At 36.2% G+C, this 24,467-nt stretch overlaps 1 protein-coding gene across 1 annotated transcript; it reads left to right on the top strand.

The window, feature by feature from the left end:
* Window positions 1-4,866: 4,866 nt before the first annotated feature.
* LOC115998616 (alanine--glyoxylate aminotransferase 2 homolog 3, mitochondrial-like) lies at window positions 4,867-9,656 on the top strand. The gene is made up of 8 exons (XM_031238223.1): window positions 4,867-5,205; window positions 5,575-5,805; window positions 6,559-6,729; window positions 6,810-6,953; window positions 7,777-7,956; window positions 8,047-8,272; window positions 8,518-8,631; window positions 9,279-9,656. Exons 1-8 carry the CDS (start codon window positions 4,966-4,968, stop codon window positions 9,407-9,409), a joined length of 1,437 nt encoding a protein of 478 aa, XP_031094083.1. The 5' UTR covers window positions 4,867-4,965; the 3' UTR covers window positions 9,410-9,656.
* The last annotated feature ends 14,811 nt before the right edge of the window (window positions 9,657-24,467 follow it).

Below are 24,467 nucleotides of genomic sequence, written 5' to 3'. Positions count from 1 at the left end.
ATATATATATATATATATATATATATATATATATATATATATATATATATATATATATATATATATATGAGTAAAGTGGTGATAGGGAAAAAGGGGTAAAAAATGTCGTTCTACTGAGGATTGGGGCTATGGCACGTACTTGTAGGGTATGTAAAATTCTAGGCACTAATGTTTTGGAATTCGCTAGAATCCAAGCAAACTGAGATTAATGAATGGAAATAAAACTAATATTTTTGGGTTTTTTTATTAGAAAGGAATGCAAATTAAACAATGGATTAACTATCTAATAAAAGAATGTGTCCAGGTTAGGGGTATTGCTTTCTTGATGTACTAACAATTTCATAATTAGGGGAAAAACAATTCACCAAGGGATATATGGCAATGCACATAAGAATTCAAGTTCAAACTACGATAGTAATCAATAAAGAAGTATTAGAGTAGGACTACCCCACTTTCGTGATGCATCAATCCTAACCCTTGAAACACAAAAGCATTGTAAGAACCAAATTGTCTATATTTTCATAGAAGAAAAATTGGGTTTGATATTGGTTAGGCTTGAGTCTTTTATCCAACTTTCATTGAGATAAAAGTCTCTCCAAAACAAGCTAACAATTGCTGCGCATCAATCACTAACAAGAAGAATTAATAATCCAATTCAAACATAAAATCCCTAGGGAGATAATTTATCCCCTTTATGCAATAATCATAACCCTAGCATCAAGAATAGCAATAGGACCCTAATCCAAACCGAAATGCTAATAACTACTCACGCATCATAATGGTAAACAAAACAAGGCTAAAGTAAATAACCATCAACATTGCAAGAAAACTAAGAAGAAAACAAATAACGAATAGAGAAATCTTTACTATTGAAGAAAAAAGAAATCTTGGTAGAAATCCACTCCAATCCGCAATTCAAGCTTGAAATCAAAGCAATCTATGTAAAACTATGCTAATCTATGCTAGGGAAATCTAAAGAGAAGAGGAAAAATAAGTCAAAACAAACTAGGGTTCAAAATCCCCAAATTGCAGAAAAAAACAATGCTTAAATAACATACAACGCAAGCCTCACGGTCGTGAGCCTAGCCGTGACGTGGTCGCGAATTCTTGTTGGGCCTCACGGCCGTGTGGGTGGCCATGTGGCAGCTCCTTTGCGTGTTTCTTGTCTGGTTTGTGCTCCGCTGCTCCTATCTTCCTTGGGTGCGGTCCTTAGCTTCCAAAATTGATCCAATAAGCTCCAAAATACTTTTTTTGCTACTCGTTGTGGACAAATTACACTTTTGAACACTTAATACACAAACGAGCCTCAATCCACACTTAGATATAAACAAATTGCACCAAAAACAACTAAAATAAGGGGTGAATAATGGTTCAGTGTCAAAGATATCAATATATATATATATATATATATGTTACAAAACACACAATTCTATATACTAAAATGCACCAGAGGATCGATAAAACACATCATTCCACAGTATAACCAAATGCACCTATTCACTTAAAATTCATCAATATACGTAATAAAACGCATCATTCTACGTATTAAAATGCACCATTTCAATTCACGTAATATAGATGCTTAAATTACCAAAAAACCCTCCACTTAACTTGCTCGAACTGCAATTACTACCATTAGATTAGGCGAATTGGACGTCAAAGATAAGGTCGCACGACCGCACCAGAGCAACAAGCCGCATATGAATACAAATATATATACATATATATATATATAGGGCTGCACTCTCGTGCGTACTATCGCTCAGGAGAGAACTACGGACAAATCACAGCTGTCCACGTGTCCAGATCAACGAATCAGATGCAATTTTAAAAAAAAAAAATGATGCGATGGCATTTTCGTAAATAACTGGAACTTTGGTGCACGTAGTTTCACTTATAAGTGCACGTAGTTTCACTTACAAGTGTACCTAGTTTCACTTACAAGTGCACTTATTTTCGCACATATTTTCACTTACAAGTGCGATTAATTTACCTTATTAATATTCATGTACCTATTTTCGCAAATATTTTCACTTGAAAATGCAAGTAATTTACCTTGTTAATATTTATGCACCTGGTGCAACCTAGGTGCACCTAGTATTGATGCTCAGTGTACAATTCATTTGCACCTGTAATACATTTTACTTGCATCTGCAATACATTTTACTTGCACAAGTGCAAGTAATTTACTTTGTTAACATTCATGCACCTGGGTGCAACCTATGTGCACCTAGTTATAACATTAGGTGCACTTAGTATTGATGCTCATTGTACAATTTACTTGCACGTGTGCACCGATTTTCACTTACAGGTGCAAGTAATTTACCTTGTTAACATTTCTGTACCTGGATGCACCTATGTGCACCTAGTTATAACATTACGTGCACCTAGTTATAGCGTTAGGTGCAACTACATTTCGGACACGTGGCGCGCTGTGATTCGTCCGCAGTTCTCTCCTGGTTACCATAGACGCATTGTGCGAATAGTTCAATGGTCAATGTGTATCTCTCCTCTCACTACACAACCGCACTTCAACATCCCAGCCGCACGAGAACCGATATATATATATATATATATATATATATATATATATATATATATATATATATATATATATATATATACACACACACACACAGAGTTAGGATCATATGAGATCACTTGTTTAGGTAAGATCGTGAGATTAGATCTTGTGTACATGTAATAATTTAATGGTCTAGATTGATTTAAAACTCTAAGTTGAAGTGTGTGCGAACGGTGATAAAATGTTTGTGAACGATGATTAAATGTGTGCAAACGGTGATTAATTGTGTGCGAACGAAGTGGGTGTGCCAAACAATCGAGACCATTAAAATTTTTTAGATTGATGTACAAGATTTGATCTCAAAATTTTTTAATGGTCTAGATTGACTAAGATTCCAAGTTGAAGTGTGTGCGAATTGTGATTAAATGTGTGCGAACGAAGTGTGCGTGTCAATCAATCAAGGCCACTAAAAAATATTACATGGATGCACAAGTGCTCTCACTGGAACCCTATCCTATGCATATATGTATGTATGTATACATATATTTACACATACATACATACATATGTATATATATTCTTGCACGCAAGAGAGCCTCTATGCTATACAATTCAATAAGTCTTAGAAAAGCTCTTGTATAAATAGTGGTGCAAACCCACTTTCCAAACCAATGTGGGACAAAAGCTTACTTTAATGCTTTTCCTCCATTTTTTTCCAACTCAAATGGGTCAAATTTGAGAACTTATTTCTCATTCACTCATTATCTGTTTTGTACGTACAATATATCAACCTTTTCGTCTAACTACGAGAACCCGAATCCATTTTGACCCGACTCAATCGAAAATGGACCCCACATATATTTGTACTACAAAATAGCCATTAAAAATGTCATTTTATGCTATTTTTTCCAACAATTAACAATAGTAGATTAAAATTGATATTTGTAGGAAGGTGTGTGTATCTAGAATTCTTTTTGTGAATCGATTTGATGCGTTTTTTGGCCTTGGGGACTTTCCTGGAAAAGGTAAGGGTGATTATGGATTGTTTTGAAACGCTTGCAGCTAGTTTTGGATTGTGTATGAATTTGCAAATGTTACATGCATCGAAGGGTTAGTATTTCAATGTGGTATACACGATAATATTATATGTTATTTTACTTTTTATTTTCTCTTTTTTATATATATTGACGTGATATACTAAAACAAAAAAAATCATAATTTTTTAAATAAAATTTAAATATGCATATAATAAAAGCTTTACAATATAAAAGTACACTCTTAGTTTTTATTTTTATTGAATAACCAAATGTCGACGAACTTATAGAAGGTATAGTTGCAAATGTTGTGAAATGTTACTTCTGTTCACGCCTTAGACGTGACATTATATAAAATTTATAAGAAAATAATTTTTTTAAATATTTATTCACTACTAGTGAAACTACATAATCCCATAAATAGTAAATCAAATAATATGTAATAAAAAATTCATTCATTAATTAAATCAAATATAAATATAAAATAGAATATAAAACATATTAATTAAAAACATAAAAACTATGAAGCGGAGTAATTTTTACTGCTCTAGATATTAGCCTAACCCATTTATTGCAATCTTACTTTTACTTCTTTTTTTTTTTAATTGTTACACAAACAAAAATAAAGAGTCATGTTTCATTTCATACAAAAATTATTATATAATATTCGCTACATGATTTACATTATTATACATTAGATTAGTTTTTTTTTATGCGCGATGCGTAAAAAAATAGGTGCTTAATATTAATATTTTAAATTATTGTAAATAATAATAATAATAATGTAAAATGTTTTTATAAATTTTATATTTATATTTTAAGAAATTACTAACATATAACTTCAATATATATAATATATAATGTGTATATATTATTATTATTATTGAAGAATATAAGAAAATATATAGTGGATGCATGTATATGATAACAATAGTAAAAAAGATAACGGAAGTTATAACGGTAGTGGTATAATTGTCTAATATATTCTAAAGTACAACTTATTATGTTTTTAGATTTAGATTAAATATATTTTTATATTTAATCATTCCGCATTTCATTAACTCATGGATAAGCCTTTTTTTTTTTTTTTTCCTTTTGGAGTATTATAACTCTATTACAAGATTCTATTACAAATTCTATTACAAAGCAGTTTACTATGCTTTCTCAATTCCCGATCAGGGGTGAATTCAATTAATTTTGTAACAGCTGCCACGTGTCACTAATCATCGTACACGCCTGTATTTCTCTCTCTCTCCCATATATACCGCACCACACCACTCCAGCATTTCAACAAAACAACTGTGTTTCTTTTCTCCGGCGTCATCTCTGATCAAAACTGGGAGAGAGAGAGAGAGAGTGAAAAGCCGTTTTGATACGCCCTTGAAAACCCCATTGTGTAAGAAAAGCATGCTGAGGATTGTGTCGCGTGGGAGAAAGGTCCAACGTTGTTGTTGGTCGGAACAGAGAAGATGGCTTTCTCAGCCGGGGGTTGCCCAGAAACAGGGGAACGATGTTGTGTTGGGCGTGCCTCGACTGCCAAGCTTCGATTACTCGCCACCGCCGTATAATGGCCCCGCCGCCGATGAGATTCTGATGAAGCGGAAGAAGTTCCTCAGCCCCTCCATGTTCTACTTCTACCAAAAACCAGTAAATTCCTATTCTTTTCTCTCTCTCTTCTTCGTTCTGTTTTAAAGCATCGAAAGATCACCGGACTATTAAGGAATAGGATTATTACTGATTAATATTGTTTATTCTTCTTGTATTTAAATCTTTACATTCTCCTTAATATTCTCTGTTAGTTTGCATATAGATAGTATTGTTGGACTAAGGCCAGTAAATATCAAGTCTAACACTCGATGTTGAGATTGTTGGGCGGAGGTCCATAAGAGATCAAGTCCAACATCTACTGTCTAAAAAATGTGATTACAATATATTGGGAAAATAAAGTTGAGCTTAACTTTTATGTACTGGTAACCGTTTGATCCTAACAAATAGAGTGCGGTATTTTTATCACAGTTGAATTTGGTGCACGGAAAGATGCAATACTTGTACGATGATAAAGGGCGAAGATATCTTGATGCATTTGGGGGGATCGCCACCGTGAGCTGCGGCCACTGCCACCCCGAGGTGGTGGAGGCTATCGTAGAGCAGACAAAACGGCTGCAACACTCGACAATTTTGTACCTTAACCCAGCAATCACAGATTTCGCCGAAGCACTTGCCTCCAGGATGCCTGGTGATCTAAAAGTAAACCTTAAATAAATGAAATTGGCAATTATTATCGATCAATTGAATAGGATCAAGGCTGGTACTACCAATTTTGTATAGAAGACATTAGGTACTAGTGTCTTTATTTAGATTATAATAACCTTTCCACCTAGAGAATGCAAGTAATTCGAGTATATTGTCTTTATTTTTCTCACTCAGAATTAGGAGTTGTTAGATTATTATAATCTACAAACTAGTCAACTGTATATAAATAGTTAATTGAATATATGACTAGATAAATATGGAAAAGGAGTACCTAAGATGGTTAAAAAATCACTAGCCCGAGTTGACCCCAACTGGGCCGAGTTGGGCACGGATTTGGTCGAGTTAGGCGTCAACTCGACACCTAATTAGTCGATTAGTCCATCGGTTCGTCTATCCACTAATAATTGCCTAGGATTGAAATTAGCACAACTTACAGGGCGTTTGGTTGGGATGAGGGAATTAGGGGGAAATGACAAAGGGTATGGGATGAGGGGTAAAATTGTCTTTACACCAACAAATTGCCCCTCCTCTCCACCGAATTGCTACCCCCATGAATTGAAATTCATCATTTGGAGGGAATTGCAATTCTGCGAAATTGCAATCCCTTGGGAATTCAGCGAATGGCTGATTAGGCTGATTTTTACAATACTGCTTTGAAAACAGTATTGTAAAAATCAGCCTAATCAGCCAGTATTACAATACTGTTACTACTTAGTATATATAATCATATATGTTATATATGCGCAGGTTGTGTTTTTCACGAACTCTGGGACTGAGGCAAATGAACTGGCGATTATGATGGCGCGGTTGTACACTGGTTGTCAGGATATCATTTCTCTTAGGAACGCATACCATGGCAACGCGGGAGCTACCATGGGTGCCACTGCACAGTGTAACTGGAAATTTAACGTTGTTCAGGTACTAAGACGACTTATCTTTGTATTCCACTTTCCCTGTTCATCGCCGGCCGGCCTGCTAATTGATGCTCGTTCCTACAGACTGGTGTTCACCACGCCATGAACCCGGATCCCTACAGAGGTGTTTTCGGGTCCGACGGGGAAAAGTATGCAAAGGATGTGGAAGATCTTATCCAATTTGGTACTTCTGGCAATGTTGCAGCTTTTATATCAGAAGCAATACAGGTAACTCTCTTTTCAATCTCATATTTAGATAATTTTTCTCTTGGAAAATATTGGTGGATTTTCATTTTATACTCTTAATTAATACTCTCTCACACAAATTTTTGATATAGACACTTTTCCATAGATTCACACGATGAAAAATAATTGATCCTTGTTTGTTACATTAGGAATAGAATTTGGAAGTATGTATAATATAACTCTTTTTTCTTGCTTATCTTTTATGTTGGGCAGAGGTCAGTAAAACTGTGAAGTCTAAAAATTGGTGGCTAAAGAGATTATTAGGTTGAGGCTTAAACACCCTGTCTCTAAACAATGTGACAGTATGGGGTAACCCCAACTATGGTGGGAAGAGATCCACACTTGTGATCACAAAGTCACGAAATCGAATCATTGCCCCTTGGTTTGAGATGGTGTTATAAGCTGGTTTTTTTCTTTGTGATTCTTTGTCGGCTAGGGTCACAAAGGAAGGGCTTACTCATACTCAAAAGGGTTGTGGAATTTTCCGTCATCCAAAATGTGGAAGTATACAAAAATAAAATTGAAACTCTGAAATAAGATATAACTTTAAGCCAAAAGACCTTGTGATCAAGTAGCATTCAATGTCCCGATTAACACTCTCACGTGGATAATGGATAATGGAAGTGCGAGCCTCAGTGGAGGCAACTGTTGACTCGTGGTGCTTCACTAGGTTGAGAAAGTAACTATGAACAGATACTACATTGTAACAGAGTCAATAGTGCTAAAAAAAAATAACTTTAACGTGGCGGTATACAAAAATAAAGTGCTTGATCTTAACATTTTACATATGTATATACCTACTTAGGGGGTAGGTGGCATAGTAGAACTGGCTCCGGATTACTTGCCGGCGGTGTACAAAAGTATAAAGAAAGCTGGTGGCCTTTGTATCGCGGACGAGGTTCAGGCTGGATTTTCCAGGACAGGAAGTCACTTTTGGGGCTTCGAGAATCACGGCGTTATCCCCGACATAGTGACAATGGCAAAAGTTAGTCTACCCTTTTTTTGTCCTATGAATAAATCTGTTAGCCTGTTTGGCTGTTTAATTATACAAGACAACAACATTATATTCTCACAGGGAATTGGAAATGGGATCCCTCTGGGAGCAGTGGTGACAACCCCAGACATTGCTGAGGTTCTGACTCGTCACAATTACTTCAACACCTTCGGAGGAAATCCTGTGTGCACAGCAGCCGGGCATGCTGTTCTCCGAGTAGTGGAAAGGGAGGGGCTTCAAGCAAATGCCCACACCGTTGGCTCCTACTTGAAACACCGCCTAATTGCTCTCAAGGATAAGCACCAGAGTATGATTACTTAGCAGAGAATATAATCATATATTTTTTTTGAGTACTACCGACAGTCAACAGTTGCCTCTACTGAGTCTCGAACCCACTCCCATCATCCATGTGAAAGTATAAATCGGGACACAGAGTGCCACTAGACCACAAGGTCTTTGGCAAATATAATCATATATAAACAAGCAGTACAGTGAACTATACAGATGTGTCATATATGTTTGATCTGATGCTGCAATTTGTGCTTTTTTCAGTTATTGGTGATGTGAGGGGAAGAGGGCTTATGCTGGGGGTGGAACTAGTCACTGACCGGGAAGAGAAGACACCGGCCCGGGTAGAAATTGTGCATGTAATGGAGCAGATGAAAGGTATATATGTAACATCTTCAACCCGGACTCTGGCCATTTTTCTTTCTGGCATATCACTCAACTAGATGATAGTGAGGCTATATATACATTTATTATTTTATTATATATGTTCGTTGTACTAAAAAACCAAGTAGAGGGCGGAGGCCAATAAGGGCCAAGTCCATCAATTGGTGGTTAGGGGATTGTTAGGCAGAGATCGGTGAAGGGCAAAGTCTAAGTACCCTGCCTCTTGAAAATGTGATAGCTGTATAAGTTGCACATTTGCAACTAACTATAGTTTTTTGCATAATGGTAAGCACGTGATCCTAATAAGTGGTATCAGGTGCTGGGAGGAAAATTGCTGGGTAAAGGGCCAAGTCCAGCACTCTGCCTCTCGAAAATGTGATGTAGTAATAAAGTTTCGTCTTTGCTACCAATTATAACTTTTAGGATGGTAGTAAGCGTTTGATCTAACAAGTGGTATCAGAGTCTGGAAGAGAGAATTATTGGGCGGAGGCCGGTGAAGGGTCAAGTCCAGCTCAAAAATGTGATGGCGGTCTATAAGAAAATAAAATTACGCATTTGTTACTAGTTATAATTTTTGGTGCAGTGGTAAATGCTTATCCTAACCCTTCTATTACCATTGTTTGTTATTGTTTGCTATCTAGATTTGGGGGTGTTAATTGGCAAGGGTGGATTGTATGGAAATGTGTTCAGAATCACTCCTCCACTCTGCTTCTCTAAAGATGATGCTGATTTTCTTGTGGATGTCATGGACTATGTTATGTCAAAGATGTGAAGAATGAAGATTATGATGATGCTATGATGCGAAAATTGGTCACGAAGACATCAAATCTCTTTCTTAATTAAATCTATTGTACTACCTATGTAATCTTTGTCAAATCCCAGGTTTAGTACAATGTTAATATGATGTTGCCTGGTTATGTTTACTGAACAAATGCAAACAAATTAAAGCACTATCTAGCTAGCACCACCAAGAAACCTCTTTATATTATCAATGAATTGAACTTCAATTCACAATACTACAATAGATCAGAGAAGCCATTGACTTACAAGTCTCACTGTTACCATTTCAAACAAAAGGTCACAGATAAAAAGTCTCATTTCAATCAAGACTAAGATAGAGTTGAGCTACCGGTCGTGCCGGGTAAACCCGGAGGACATAGGCGAGTGGTGGCGGGTTGAAACCGAGGCGTTGGATCGCCTCATGACGGTGCTCGAAAACCGGAAAACCGAGACGAGAATCGAACCCAAATCGAGCAACACATGCGCCAAATCTTGGTACACGTTCATGCTTTTCCTCAACATAACATGCATCACCGTCGAGAAAGCATCGCCAAATCTAAACATCGCTTTGCTCTATCTGTCGTCTGCTTTCTCTGCACTTTTTCTCTGTTGGCTGTATTTGGGCTAGTATGAAAAGGAGCCTTAATTTGATGCAATGAAATAGAATCCAATCGCACCTAACGTCATATTATATTCTACCTAATAAGTAATAATAATATATAGAGATGGGATGGTTTGGCTACTAGCTACAAAGATATGTCATACTTACTTCTATGCCCTTCGGTACTTCTTCAATGGATTTTTCACTTTTTACCTATCGTGTGGTTAAACAAGAAGATTAATATCTTTTCTGCACGTCAAATAAAAAAAAATTGTTTCCTTCATTTCAAAGTGATAAAATTTTTTCAACTTTGCAGGCCGTTGCTAAATCTAGCTTATTATATTTATTTGATTGAGGCAAAAACTTATGTGAGACTCCCTATCTGTGACTCAAGTTAGGTCAAAATGAAAATGTAATACTTATACTAAAAAGCGTAATACATACTAATCAGTAATGAAGTGCTTATAAGTTACAAAAAAAAAAAAAAAAAAAAAAACTTAATACTTTTGTAAGTATTACACTTTCTAAGTAACAAACATTTTTTCATTATTAGTATTATATTTTTCAGTATAAGTATTACATTTTCATAGACGAGTTTCATAAATAATGATCCGTGAAACGGTCTCGCAAAGGAGTCACTCATTATATGAGGCTTAATTACGATTTGGATGAAATTAATACATTTTTAAAACTATCACAAAGGTAATTATGTTTAAAAAAAAATTGAAAGTTTATTAGTTTTAATAGAAGGTATAATTTTACTAACATAAAAATGCGAATATAAATTGAGGAATACTAATAAAGGTTAAGTATTATAAACAAAATTAGGTTTAACTTTTGCGTGAGATCATCTCGCGTGAGATGTGTAATATTTTTTACTTGAAATATAGTGTACAGAGAAAAAAAAGGTATTATATTTTAATTAAAAATTATTACATGTCTTACAATGAGATGGTCACAGAATACTTATTTCAAAACTAAGGATGTGTTTGATTCTCTGAGGAATCAAACTTGTGACCTCTCATTTAAAAAGGCTATAGCTATACCACTTGACCACAAAATCTTTAACAAATCCATAACTCAGGCATAACATCAATTAATTAAAAACCATATTCCTTAATTAAAAAGGGGTATCATTCCATCTTATATTGGTGATTTAATTTTTATGTTTGGATTAGTGCTTTTAAATTTTTGTTTTGCTTTTTTTTTTTTGTTCATATTGGTGTTTTGGATGCCATTATATTATAATCAATTGCCTTGATTTTTCGTTTTTATATTTTTACAACTTTTTTTTCACTATACGGTCATACATAATCAAACATGTACTCAAATTCCACCCTACTACCAAACATGTAAAACACTTTCACCAATACGGCAATACCTATTACCATTACCAAGTATTTGATTCACATTCTGATTTCGAGTCGAACCAAAGACACTCTAAATATAATCAAATAATTACAAAGTAATTATTAGAGGCATGTATAAATATATTTAATGTTGACTTGATCACTTGATTTGGTAAGAGATTTAGGATGCAAATTGGTGGTAATTAAGTAATAAGTTTTTATTTCCTTCGGAATTGCAAAAAAAAAAAAAAAAAAAAAAAAAACTTTGAGAAATGTAGGTTCTTCAAGATTTTTATGTAAAGATCATAAATAGAAAACGTGTAGATCAGATCATTTGACTAGCTTAGATCTATCAAGTTTTTGAGAAAGTGTTACGTATGAACATTTGTTAGAGAATATTAATAACTACGCCTAAAAGCCTTTGGGGCTACGACTCGACTGGGAGAAGATTTAAACTTTTTTTATTTTATTTTTATATTTTTATCATTTTTATCTTTTAATTATATCAAAGATGGTAAATTTGAATTTGACCAATTTGTATTCCTTCCTTCACACCATCACAAAATGTACAACACATTTGATATAGTCCTATCTCATTTTACTTATTTAGTTATTATTCATTAATACCTTTGGTTACTTCTTTTATTTTTAAAAAATATTTTTAAAATTTAAACTTGTTAGGTTTAAAAATACTTTTAATCTAATAATTTTTAATTATATAAATATAATACAAAACCAAATATTCAAAATTAAATTATAATAAATAAATTTTTTTAGATTAGAGGGAATTCAAACCCAATTACAGGCCAAAGTGCTGGTCAGATTGATTTTTGCCTACAAGAGGGAATTCAAACTCCCAACCTCTTTTAGGGGACAAGAGTGCACTATCACTCACGACAACCAAGTTGGTTAAATGATAAATAATTTGAATTAATCTTTAGAGAGTTGAATTTCGTTACAAACTCTCAAGAATGAGTTGAATGACCGGATTGGATGGGTAAAGTAAGAAACGGAAGAGATGACAATTTTGCAGAAGATAGAAAGGGCAGAAAGGTCAATATACCCAAGTGGTATGGCAGCTAAGAAAGAGACATATAAAATGAGGACATATAGAGTCATTTTAGGGTAGATCCATGGCGCTTTAGATCGTTCGTACGCGAAATGCCATGGAAATGGTGAGAAATATGTCGACATGCACGTGCCGCAGCCCGCTTCGGGTGTATTTTGGTGGCTCATTTAAATGAACCAAGAAAGTGGAAATAAGTTTTAACTTTTTTTTTTAATTGCTTATTGCTGGAAAAAAAATTTAAATATTGATGGATCTCACGCTGCATTATTTTTACTTTTCAAGAGGCCATTCATTTTGTGATCATAGAGTTCTTTGACTATCTAGTTGTCATATTCTACTTAAAATTAATCGATAATAAGTAGGTGGACATTACCCCTTGCTTCAACCACACCCCTTTATGATAAGCCAAAACATTACGTCTCGAATGAAGTAGAGGCTGAGCTCAGTCAATTCAATCGACACCCAACAAATATGTATTTTATAATTTTATTTAAATATATTCAAATAAATACTTTAGAATAAAATTTGAAATGTTAGCATAATTTCAATTAATTTTTAATTTGGTCATGAATATTTTGATGGTACTTGAATATGCAAATACCCTTATACAAATATTGATTAAATTATTAAATCATTCAAATTACATTAGTTCTCCATCAGACAATATTTTTATAAAACATATAACAATTTAATACTCCAGTTGTCTTATTTTATTTTATTTATTATTCATTGGTTAAATTATTTTATTTTCTTTTTTTTTAACTTTTTTTTAAATCGTTTCTTATTATTTTTATATTTGATTTTTTTATTTAATACTTCATTCGTCCCATTTTATGTGTCTGGTTCAATTAACTGAAACATGACTTAAATAAAATATTAAATTTTGTATTAGCATATAAAATTTATATATTTAGAAACTACACTAAAAATATTATTAAACACACAAAAAATTAGATTTAAAAATAAGTTAAAAAAATACTACAGAAAAAAAAAGTTGATTTAACCAATAAATAATAAGTAGGACTGTATTACATATAAAATGAGAAAGATGTACTAGTAATTTTAATATAATTTAGAAATATATAAATTTTATATACTAATATTAAATTTAATATTACAAAAAATAAATTATAAATTGGTGTAATTAAATTCCATTAATTCACATAAAATGAGATGAAAACATAATTAACTCAAGAATGACTCTGTGAGACCGTATTACAGATCCTTATCTCTAAAACTGGTCGAGTCAAGATGGAAACGTAAAAATGCAATACTAATCAAGAATAAAATGTTTATTACTTATAAGCAATGCGCGATATTTTTTAAGAAAATATAATACTTTTAAATCAAAATATAAAAATATTACATTAACAAATAATTTATTCTTGATTAGTAATATATTATATTTTCACATTGATTCGACATGTCTCATCGACAAGAATTTGTGACTCGAGGGTCACACAAGATTTTGCATTAACTGAAAGGGTCTACGCAGATCTCCAGCTTTAGAACATCTGTTCAACGCAAGAAAATCAAGATAAAAACAGATCAGAATTCATCCAAATTATTACATCATTTTAAATCCTCACTTGATTCTAAACTCTAAGGAAGAAATCTCCCACCCTTTTTCACTTGGTTTGTAACTTTACCAAAATAGAATAAAAAGACAAAACTGAACCAAGCTCCACTCCCTTTCTCTTCCAAGGAAAAGTTGTTATCAATTGTTATATCGTGCACCACGGTGCACATAGCAATGTGCACCCTGGTCCAAAACGACGTCGTTTCGATGTTAGTGGGCGCGAACGCGAATGACTCCAGCGAATTCATTATCTATAATACACATAATCATTATCTAGAATACAAAGAACGTTTACCTAGAATACACATAATGTTTGCCCAGAATACACAGGATATTGACACAAAATAGAACTCATCCTCCTAACATTCGAATGCACAAACACATCACAACCTGTGTTAATAACATGAATACACAGAATATTGACCCAAAATACACAGAACTCACCCTCCATAACATTCGAATGCACAAACACATCACAACATGTGTTACTAACATGAATACACAGAACAATTGCCTAGAATAAACAAAATGATTGTCTGGAATACAGAGAACGATTACCTAGAATACACAGAAGAATATTGACACAAAATACACAGAACTCATCCTCCTAACATTCGAATGCACAAACACATCATAACCTGTGTTAATAACATGAATACACAGAATATTGACACAAAATACACAGAACTCGTCCTCCTAAACATTCGAATGCACAAACACATCACTACATGTGTTACTAACATGAATACACAGAACGGTTGCCTAGAATACATAGAGTGATTGCTTGGAATACACAGAACGATTACCTAGAATACACAAAATATTAACATAAATACACATACCGACCGAGACGAAAAACGTAATTTTCAAAAAAAGGGGCGGTTAGTTTACAATGCTCAAAACGACGTCGTTTACGTATGTGGTGCACATTGCTGTGTGCACCGTGGTGCACTGTATAATTTGCCAGTTGTTATGCCATGGACCTGGGTCCACCTTGCAAGGTGGATCTGGGTCTATGCTCCCAATTTCATAATTCTATGTTCATAATTTCATAATCTTATGTTCACAATTTTATAACTCCATGTTCTCTCTTCTATAACTTCATGTTCACAATTTCATAATTTAATGTTCACAATTTCATAACTCTATGTTCAATATTATAACACAATTTTTTAATCTAATAACAAAATTGTGAATATATAGTTCAAAAGTTGTGAATATTGAGTAATGCAATTTTGTATATTGAGATCTAAAATTGTACTCAATATTCACAACTTTTGAACTCTATATTTACAATTTTGTTATATAGATTAAAAAATTGTGTTATAATATTGAACATAGAGTTTTGATACTGTTGAACATAGAGTTATGAAATTGTAAACATAAAAATCTGAAATTATGAACATATACATGGGTCCACCTTACAAGGTGGACCCGGGTCGATAGCAAATTATACTGTGCACCACGGTACACATAGCAATGTGCACCACGTACCTAAACGACGTTGTTTTGAGCATTGTAAACTAATCGTCCGTTTTTTTTTGGAAATCACGTTTCCCGTTTCGGCTGCTCTCTGTATTTATGTTAATATTCTGTGTATTTCAGGCAATCACTCTGTGTATTCTAGGCAACCGTTCTGTGTATTATAGGCAACCGTTATGTGTATTCATGTTAGTAACACATGTTGTGATTTCATGTTAGTAACACATGTTGTGATGTGTTTGTGCATTCGAATGTTTAGGAGGATGAGTTCTGTGTATTTTGTGTAAATATTATGTGTATTCATGTTATTAACACAAGTTGTGATGTGTTTGTGCATTCGAATGTTAGGAGGATGAGTTCTGTGTATTTTGCGTCAATATTCTGTGTATTATGGGCAAACATTCTGTGTATTCTAGGCAAACGTTCTGTGTATTCTATATAATGATTATGTGTATTATAGATAATGAATTCCCTGGAGTCATTCGCGTCACTAACATCTGTGTATTTTGTGTCAATATTCTGTGTATTCTGGGCAAACATTCTGTGTATTCTAGGCAAACGTTCTGTGTATTATAAATAATGATTGTGTATTCTAGGCAAACGTTCTGTGTATTATAAATAATGATTATGTGTATTATAGAAACGTTCTGTGTATTATAAATAATGATTATGTGTATTATAGACAATGAATTCCCTGAATCATTCGTGTCCGCGTCTACTAACACCGAAACGACGTCGTTTTACGTACGTGGTGCACATTTCTATGTGCACCGTGGTGCAGGTATAACGATTGATAATTTGCCTCCAAAGGCCAACTCCTACACCTCTTCTACTAGTGTCCCGCAACATTGAAAAATCCCTCCTTTTCCCTTCCAAGTAGGCCTCCATGCATTGATGGTAACCACTAGGCCTTAATGCAAAGTAGTCCACATCCATTAAGAATTCCTATTAGGCCCATCACAAGGCTAAAGACTAAACTATGATAATAATACATGGTGTTTGTGTTAGAGTATTTGTAGTATAATGATACTGAATAAATTAAATACAAGGAATCTGTCTTGTAGTAGCGGAAGCAGTATCAGTGATAATCTCTGTCTCGTAGCAGCGCAAGTAGTATCCGTGATAATCTCCAGCCATAATTAACAGTAGACCTCGTAGCAGCGCAAGCAGTATCAATGATAATTGCACTACTACAGAAAGAGGTTACTACGTCGCCTAATTAACGTCGGTTTTTGACAAACCGACGTTATATGTGATTAAAATAAAGCAAAAATAATATATATTATTTACAACGTCGGTTCTTAGCAAAAACCAACGTTATATGTGATTAAAATAAAGCAAAAATAATATATATTATTTACAACGTCGGTTCTTAGCAAAAACCGACGTCATAAATATTTTTTTTTTAAATAGTAAGACATACGACGTCGGTTCTGGGCAGAACCGGCGTCGTATGTCTTTATTTTATTCTTAATAAAAAAGATTAAAGACATACGACGTCGGTTCTCCCTAAAACCGACGTCGTATGTTACAAATTATTTATTTAAAATAAAATTAAAGACATACGGCGTCGGTTCTCCTTAGAACCGATGCCGTATGTTTAATTCAAAAATTAAAAAAAAATACGTAAAACAGTTCCTTCTTTATTTAATTATCACAGATCAGCAAAGCAGCAGCCAGACTCCTTCACGCACAAATCACTTCGTTCCTTCCTCGTCTCTTCTTCGTTCATACTGGCAACAGATCTCACGCACAAATCACTTCGTTCATCTCTTTAACCTTCATGTACAGTGAGCAGCGACGTTGAGCAGCAAGCGCGGCGTGAGCATCCGGCGTGAGTAGATCGGCGACGACGGCATGAGATCGACCTGCGTGACCTTCCAGCGTGCCGTACTCGCTCCAACAGCTCCTCTCCGGTCGTCTCCTTGTGCCGTACTCGCTCCAACAGCTCCTCTCCGGTCGTCTCCTTCAGGTACGTAGATTTAAGGATTAATATTGATATGAATTTCTTTCCTAAGATGATTGCTGATTTTGTGTTGTTTCAGTTTTGTCGGCAAATGGATTAATTTGGCAGCAGCCACAATGGTTAGGCAAGTTGCAAAGTTTGATCAAGAATGTTAGGCAAGTCCAAGNTTCTTTCCTAAGATGATTGCTGATTTTGTGTTGTTTCAGTTTTGTCGGCAAATGGATTAATTTGGCAGCAGCCACAATGGTTAGGCAAGTTGCAAAGTTTGATCAAGAATGTTAGGCAAGTCCAAGAGTTAGGCAGCTACAAAGTTTGAACAAAAATATTTATTGTTTGGTCCCTACATTTTAGACTAACTACAAAATGACCCCAAATCTACAACTATAAATAGGGTGGTCATTTGTCATTCTAGTCATCCCAAATCATTATATTCTTCCCTCATATACTAGAGATATTAGAGAGTTTGTTGAGTGTATTTCTCCTTCCTAGCAAGAGAGAATTATCCTTGTTTTCTCCTTGTTAGTTAGAGAGTGGTTGTAACTCCTATTTTCTCATAGTGAAATTCTTCTACCCTTGCCCGTGGTTTTTACCCTAATTTGTTTAGGGGTTTTCCACGTAAAATCTGTGCCTCATTTATTTTTCTTTCTCAAATTATTGTTGCAATCTGATCTATCCCACTTCCGCGGGCGCAACAATTGGTATCAGAGCCTTCAGATATATTGTTCAGAATTTGTTTCAAGAACAATATGGCAGCGAAATTTGAGATTGAAAAATTCAATGGGAAAAATTTCTCATTGTGGAAATTGAAGGTGAAGGCTATCCTGAGGAAAGACAACTGTCTAACAGCTATCAGTGAAAGGCCGGTGGATTTTACTGATGACAAAAAATGGAGCGAGATGAACGAGGATGCTATGGTGGATCTATACCTATCAATAGCAGATGGAGTATTGTCAAGCATCGAGGAGAAGAAGACGGCCAAGGAGATTTGGGATCACCTCAACCGGTTGTACGAGGCCAAGTCACTGCACAACAAAATTTTCCTTAAGAGGAAATTATATACTCTTCGTATGTCAGAATCTACTTCAGTGACGGAACACTTAAATACGCTGAATACTCTATTTTCCCAGCTTACATCTCTAAGCTGTAAAATAGAGCCACAAGAGCGTGCGGAATTTCTACTTCAGAGTCTACCTGATTCGTATGATCAGCTCATCATCAACTTAACAAACAACATCCTTACAGACTATCTAGTCTTCGATGATGTTGCAGCTGCGGTTCTTGAAGAAGAAAGTCGGCGCAAGAACAAGGAGGACAGACAAGTCAATCTGCAACAGGCAGAGGCGTTAACGGTGATGAGAGGAAGGTCAACAGAACGTGGCCAAAGCAGTGGTCGTGGTAGATCAAAATCAAGTAAGAAGAATTTAAAGTGTTACAACTGTGGAAAGAAGGGTCACTTGAAGAAAGATTGTTGGAATTTACCTCAGAATTCCAATCCTCAAGGAAATGTTGCAAGTACCTCGGATGATGGAAGTGCTCTCTGTTGCGAAGCATCAATAGCTAGGGAAGGCAGAAAAAGGTTCGCGGATATATGGCTTATAGACTCGGGAGCCACATATCACATGACCTCAAGGAGAGAATGGTTCCATCATTATGAACCAATATCAGGAGGATCTGTGTACAGCTGCGACGATCATGCCTTGGAGATTATCGGCATTGGAACCATCAAGCTGAAGATGTACGATGGAACAGTCCAAACTGTTCAGGATGTGCGGCACGTGAAGGGCTTGAAGAAAAATCTATTATCCTATGGAATATTGGATAATAGTGCAACCAAGATTGAAACACAGAAAGGAGTCATGAAGATTTTCCAAGGAGCGCTTGTGGTGATGAAAGGGGAAAAGATAGCTGCAAATCTATACATGCTGAAGGAAGAGACTTTGCAAGAAGCAGAGGCATCGGTTGCCGCATGTAGTCCAGACTCTACGCTGCTATGGCATCAGAAACTTGGGCACATGTCAGAACAAGGAATGAAGATTCTTGTGGAGCAAAAGCTACTTCCGGGGTTAACAAAGGTATCACTTCCTTTGTGTGAGCATTGTATAACAAGTAAGCAACATCGTCTTAAATTCAGCACATCAAATTCTAGAGGCAAGGTTGTTCTAGAATTGGTTCACTCTGATGTGTGGCAAGCACCGGTTCCATCCCTAGGAGGGGCAAAGTATTTTGTCTCATTCATCGACGATTACTCTAGGAGATGCTGGGTGTACCCTATCAAGAGAAAGTCAGATGTGTTTGCGACTTTCAAAGCCTTCAAAGTACGGGTGGAACTTGATTCCGGGAAGAAGATCAAGTGTTTCAGGACAGATAATGGAGGGGAATATACAAGTGAGGAATTTGATGACTTCTGCAAGAAGGAAGGCATCAAAAGGCAGTTCACGGTGGCATACACTCCTCAACAAAATGGAGTGGCAGAGCGGATGAACAGAACCTTGCTGGAAAGGACAAGAGCAATGTTGAGGGCTGCGGGCTTAGAAAAATCATTCTGGGCAGAAGCAGTCAATACCGCCTGTTATTTGGTGAATCGAGCTCCATCAACTGCAATCGAGCTGAAGACACCAATGGAGATGTGGACTGGTAAGCCTGTTGATTATTCAAACCTCCATATATTTGGAAGCATTGTGTATGCAATGTACAATGCCCAGGAAATTACAAAGTTGGATCCGAAGTCCAGGAAATGTAGATTCTTGGGGTATGCTGATGGAGTAAAGGGGTATCGCTTGTGGGATCCCACTGCCCACAAAGTTGTCATCAGCAAGGATGTTATCTTTGTAGAGGACAGGCTACAAAGAGGAGAAGTTGATGATAGCACGGAAAAAGAAAAGCCAGAAACTACTCAGATACAGGTAGAGGAGGAATTTGAACAAGATTCTTCTGAAGCAGAACCGGCGCACGAGGAACCAGAACCAGAACGCTCTAGAGCTCCAACAACTCGTCAATCAGACCGTGAAAGAAGACGTCCCACTTGGCACTCAGATTATGTTATGGAAGGGAATGTTGCATACTGCCTTCTAACAGAGGATGGTGAGCCATCAACCTTTCAGGAGGCGATAAACAGCTCAGATGTTTCTCAATGGACAGCAGCAATGCAGGAAGAAATAGAAGCTCTCCATAAAAATAATACATGGGAACTTGTGCCACTACCACAAGGAAGGAAGCCAATTGGTAACAAATGGGTCTTCAAAATCAAAAGGAATGGTGACGATCAAGTGGAGCGGTATCGTGCAAGACTGGTGGTGAAGGGATATGCTCAGAAAGAAGGTATTGATTTCAATGAAATATTTTCACCTGTGGTTCGACTAACAACAGTTCGTGTAGTTTTGGCGATGTGTGCTACATTCAACTTACATCTAGAGCAGCTAGATGTGAAAACGGCTTTTCTTCATGGAGATCTTGAAGAAGAGATATATATGCTCCAGCCTGAAGGATTTGAAGACAAAGAGAATCAGAACTTGGTTTGCAGGTTGAACAAATCTCTGTACGGTTTAAAGCAGGCGCCAAGGTGTTGGTATAAGAGATTTGATTCCTTCATCATGTCCCTTGGATACAACAGACTGAATGCAGACCCTTGTGCATATTTCAAGAGGTTTGGAATAGATAACTTTGTTATATTGCTGTTGTATGTAGATGACATGTTGGTCGCAGGCCCCAACAAAGATCACATTGATGAACTGAAGGCACAACTGGCTAGGGAATTCGAAATGAAGGACTTGGGACCAGCAAACAAGATTCTAGGGATGCAAATTCACCGAGACAGAGGTAATAGGAAGATTTGGCTTTCTCAAAAGAATTATTTAAAGAAAATCTTGTCACGTTTCAGCATGCAAGATTGTAAGCCAATTTCTACCCCTCTTCCTATTAATCTCAAAGTATCCTCAAGTATGAGTCCTAGCAATGAAGAAGGGAGGATGGAGATGTCTCGAGTACCGTATGCATCAGCGGTGGGGAGTCTAATGTTCGCTATGATATGTACAAGACCAGACATTGCGCAAGCAGTGGGAGTAGTTAGTCGGTACATGGCGAATCTAGGCAGAGAGCATTGGAACTGTGTGAAGAGGGTCCTAAGATACATCAAGGGGACCTCAGATGTTGCATTATGTTATGGAGGATCAGACTTTCTTATCAACGGGTATGTGGATTCTGACTATGCAGGGGATTTGGATAAAAGTAAATCTACGACAGGATATGTGTTCAAAGTTGCTGGTGGAGCTGTAAGCTGGGTTTCAAAACTGCAAGCAGTTGTGGCTACGTCAACAACAGAAGCAGAATACGTAGCAGCTACACAAGCCAGTAAAGAAGCAATTTGGTTGAAAATGCTATTGGAGGAGCTCGGGCACAAACAAGAGTTTGTCTCTTTGTTTTGTGACAGTCAGAGTGCCTTGCATCTAGCAAGGAATCCTGCTTTTCATTCAAGGACGAAACACATACGGGTGCAGTACCATTTCATCCGAGAGAAGGTGGAAGAAGGGACAATAGATTTGCAGAAAATCCATACCGCGGACAATGTAGCAGATTTCCTAACAAAGGTAACCAATGTTGATAAGTTTACTTGGTGTCGATCTTCCTGTGGCCTGATAGAGACGTAAGCGACATGGAAAGTGCAAGGTAGAAAGAATGGTGTGAAGATATGATTGTTACAATCTAATCTTCAAGTGGGAGATTGTCGGCAAATGGATTAATTTGGCAGCAGCCACAATGGTTAGGCAAGTTGCAAAGTTTGATCAAGAATGTTAGGCAAGTCCAAGAGTTAGGCAGCTACAATGTTTGAACAAAAATATTTATTGTTTGGTCCCTACATTTTAGACTAACTACAAAATGACCCCAAATCTACAACTATAAATAGGGTGGTCATTTGTCATTCTAGTCATCCCAAATCATTATATTCTTCCCTCATATACTAGAGATATTAGAGAGTTTGTTGAGTGTATTTCTCCTTCCTAGCAAGAGAGAATTATCCTTGTTTTCTCCTTGTTAGTTAGAGAGTGGTTGTAACTCCTATTTTCTCATAGTGAAATTCTTCTACCCTTGCCCGTGGTTTTTACCCTAATTTGTTTAGGGGTTTTCCACGTAAAATCTGTGCCTCATTTATTTTTCTTTCTCAAATTATTGTTGCAATCTGATCTATCCCACTTCCGCGGGCGCAACAAGTTTCAGGTTCGTCTGGTTACAGACAAGACAAACAAAAAACCTAGAGGATATGCCTTTATTGAGTATGTTCATACTCGGGATATGAAAGGTTTTATCCTTCTCTAAGGTTTATTTTATGTTNTTTGGATAAAAGTAAATCTACGACAGGATATGTGTTCAAAGTTGCTGGTGGAGCTGTAAGCTGGGTTTCAAAACTGCAAGCAGTTGTGGCTACGTCAACAACAGAAGCAGAATACGTAGCAGCTACACAAGCCAGTAAAGAAGCAATTTGGTTGAAAATGCTATTGGAGGAGCTCGGGCACAAACAAGAGTTTGTCTCTTTGTTTTGTGACAGTCAGAGTGCCTTGCATCTAGCAAGGAATCCTGCTTTTCATTCAAGGACGAAACACATACGGGTGCAGTACCATTTCATCCGAGAGAAGGTGGAAGAAGGGACAATAGATTTGCAGAAAATCCATACCGCGGACAATGTAGCAGATTTCCTAACAAAGGTAACCAATGTTGATAAGTTTACTTGGTGTCGATCTTCCTGTGGCCTGATAGAGACGTAAGCGACATGGAAAGTGCAAGGTAGAAAGAATGGTGTGAAGATATGATTGTTACAATCTAATCTTCAAGTGGGAGATTGTCGGCAAATGGATTAATTTGGCAGCAGCCACAATGGTTAGGCAAGTTGCAAAGTTTGATCAAGAATGTTAGGCAAGTCCAAGAGTTAGGCAGCTACAATGTTTGAACAAAAATATTTATTGTTTGGTCCCTACATTTTAGACTAACTACAAAATGACCCCAAATCTACAACTATAAATAGGGTGGTCATTTGTCATTCTAGTCATCCCAAATCATTATATTCTTCCCTCATATACTAGAGATATTAGAGAGTTTGTTGAGTGTATTTCTCCTTCCTAGCAAGAGAGAATTATCCTTGTTTTCTCCTTGTTAGTTAGAGAGTGGTTGTAACTCCTATTTTCTCATAGTGAAATTCTTCTACCCTTGCCCGTGGTTTTTACCCTAATTTGTTTAGGGGTTTTCCACGTAAAATCTGTGCCTCATTTATTTTTCTTTCTCAAATTATTGTTGCAATCTGATCTATCCCACTTCCGCGGGCGCAACAATTGGTATCAGAGCCTTCAGATATATTGTTCAGAATTTGTTTCAAGAACAATATGGCAGCGAAATTTGAGATTGAAAAATTCAATGGGAAAAATTTCTCATTGTGGAAATTGAAGGTGAAGGCTATCCTGAGGAAAGACAACTGTCTAGCAGCTATCAGTGAAAGGCCGGTGGATTGCAACATTTTCCTTGAGGATTGGAATTCTGAGGTAAATTCCAACAATCTTTCTTCAGTGACCCTTCTTTCCACAGTTGTAACACTTTAAATTCTTCTTACTTGATTTTGATCTACCACGACCACTGCTTTGGCCACGTTCTGTTGACCTTCTCTCATCACCGTTAACGCCTCTGCCTGTTGCAGATTGACTTGTCTGTCCTCCTTGTTCTTGCGCCGACTTTCTTCTTCAAGAACCGCAGCTGCAACATCATCGAAGACTAGATAGTCTGTAAGGATGTTGTTTGTTAAGTTGATGATGAGCTGATCATACGAATCAGGTAGACTCTGAAGTAGAATTCCGCACGCTCCTGTGGCTCTATTTTACAGCTTAGAGATGTAAGCTGGGAAAATAGAGTATTCAGCGTATTTAAGTGTTCCGTCACTGAAGTAGATTCTGACATACGAGAGTATATAATTTCCTCTTAAGGAAAATTTTGTTGTGCAGTGACTTGGCCTCGTACAACCGGTTGAG

The sequence above is a fragment of the Ipomoea triloba genome, chromosome 12, assembly GCF_003576645.1.
Source record: "Ipomoea triloba cultivar NCNSP0323 chromosome 12, ASM357664v1".
In the NCBI taxonomy this organism is placed as follows: Eukaryota; Viridiplantae; Streptophyta; class Magnoliopsida; order Solanales; family Convolvulaceae; genus Ipomoea; species Ipomoea triloba.
Note: the sequence above shows the minus strand (reverse complement) of the source record. Positions and strands in the feature narration are given on the sequence as shown.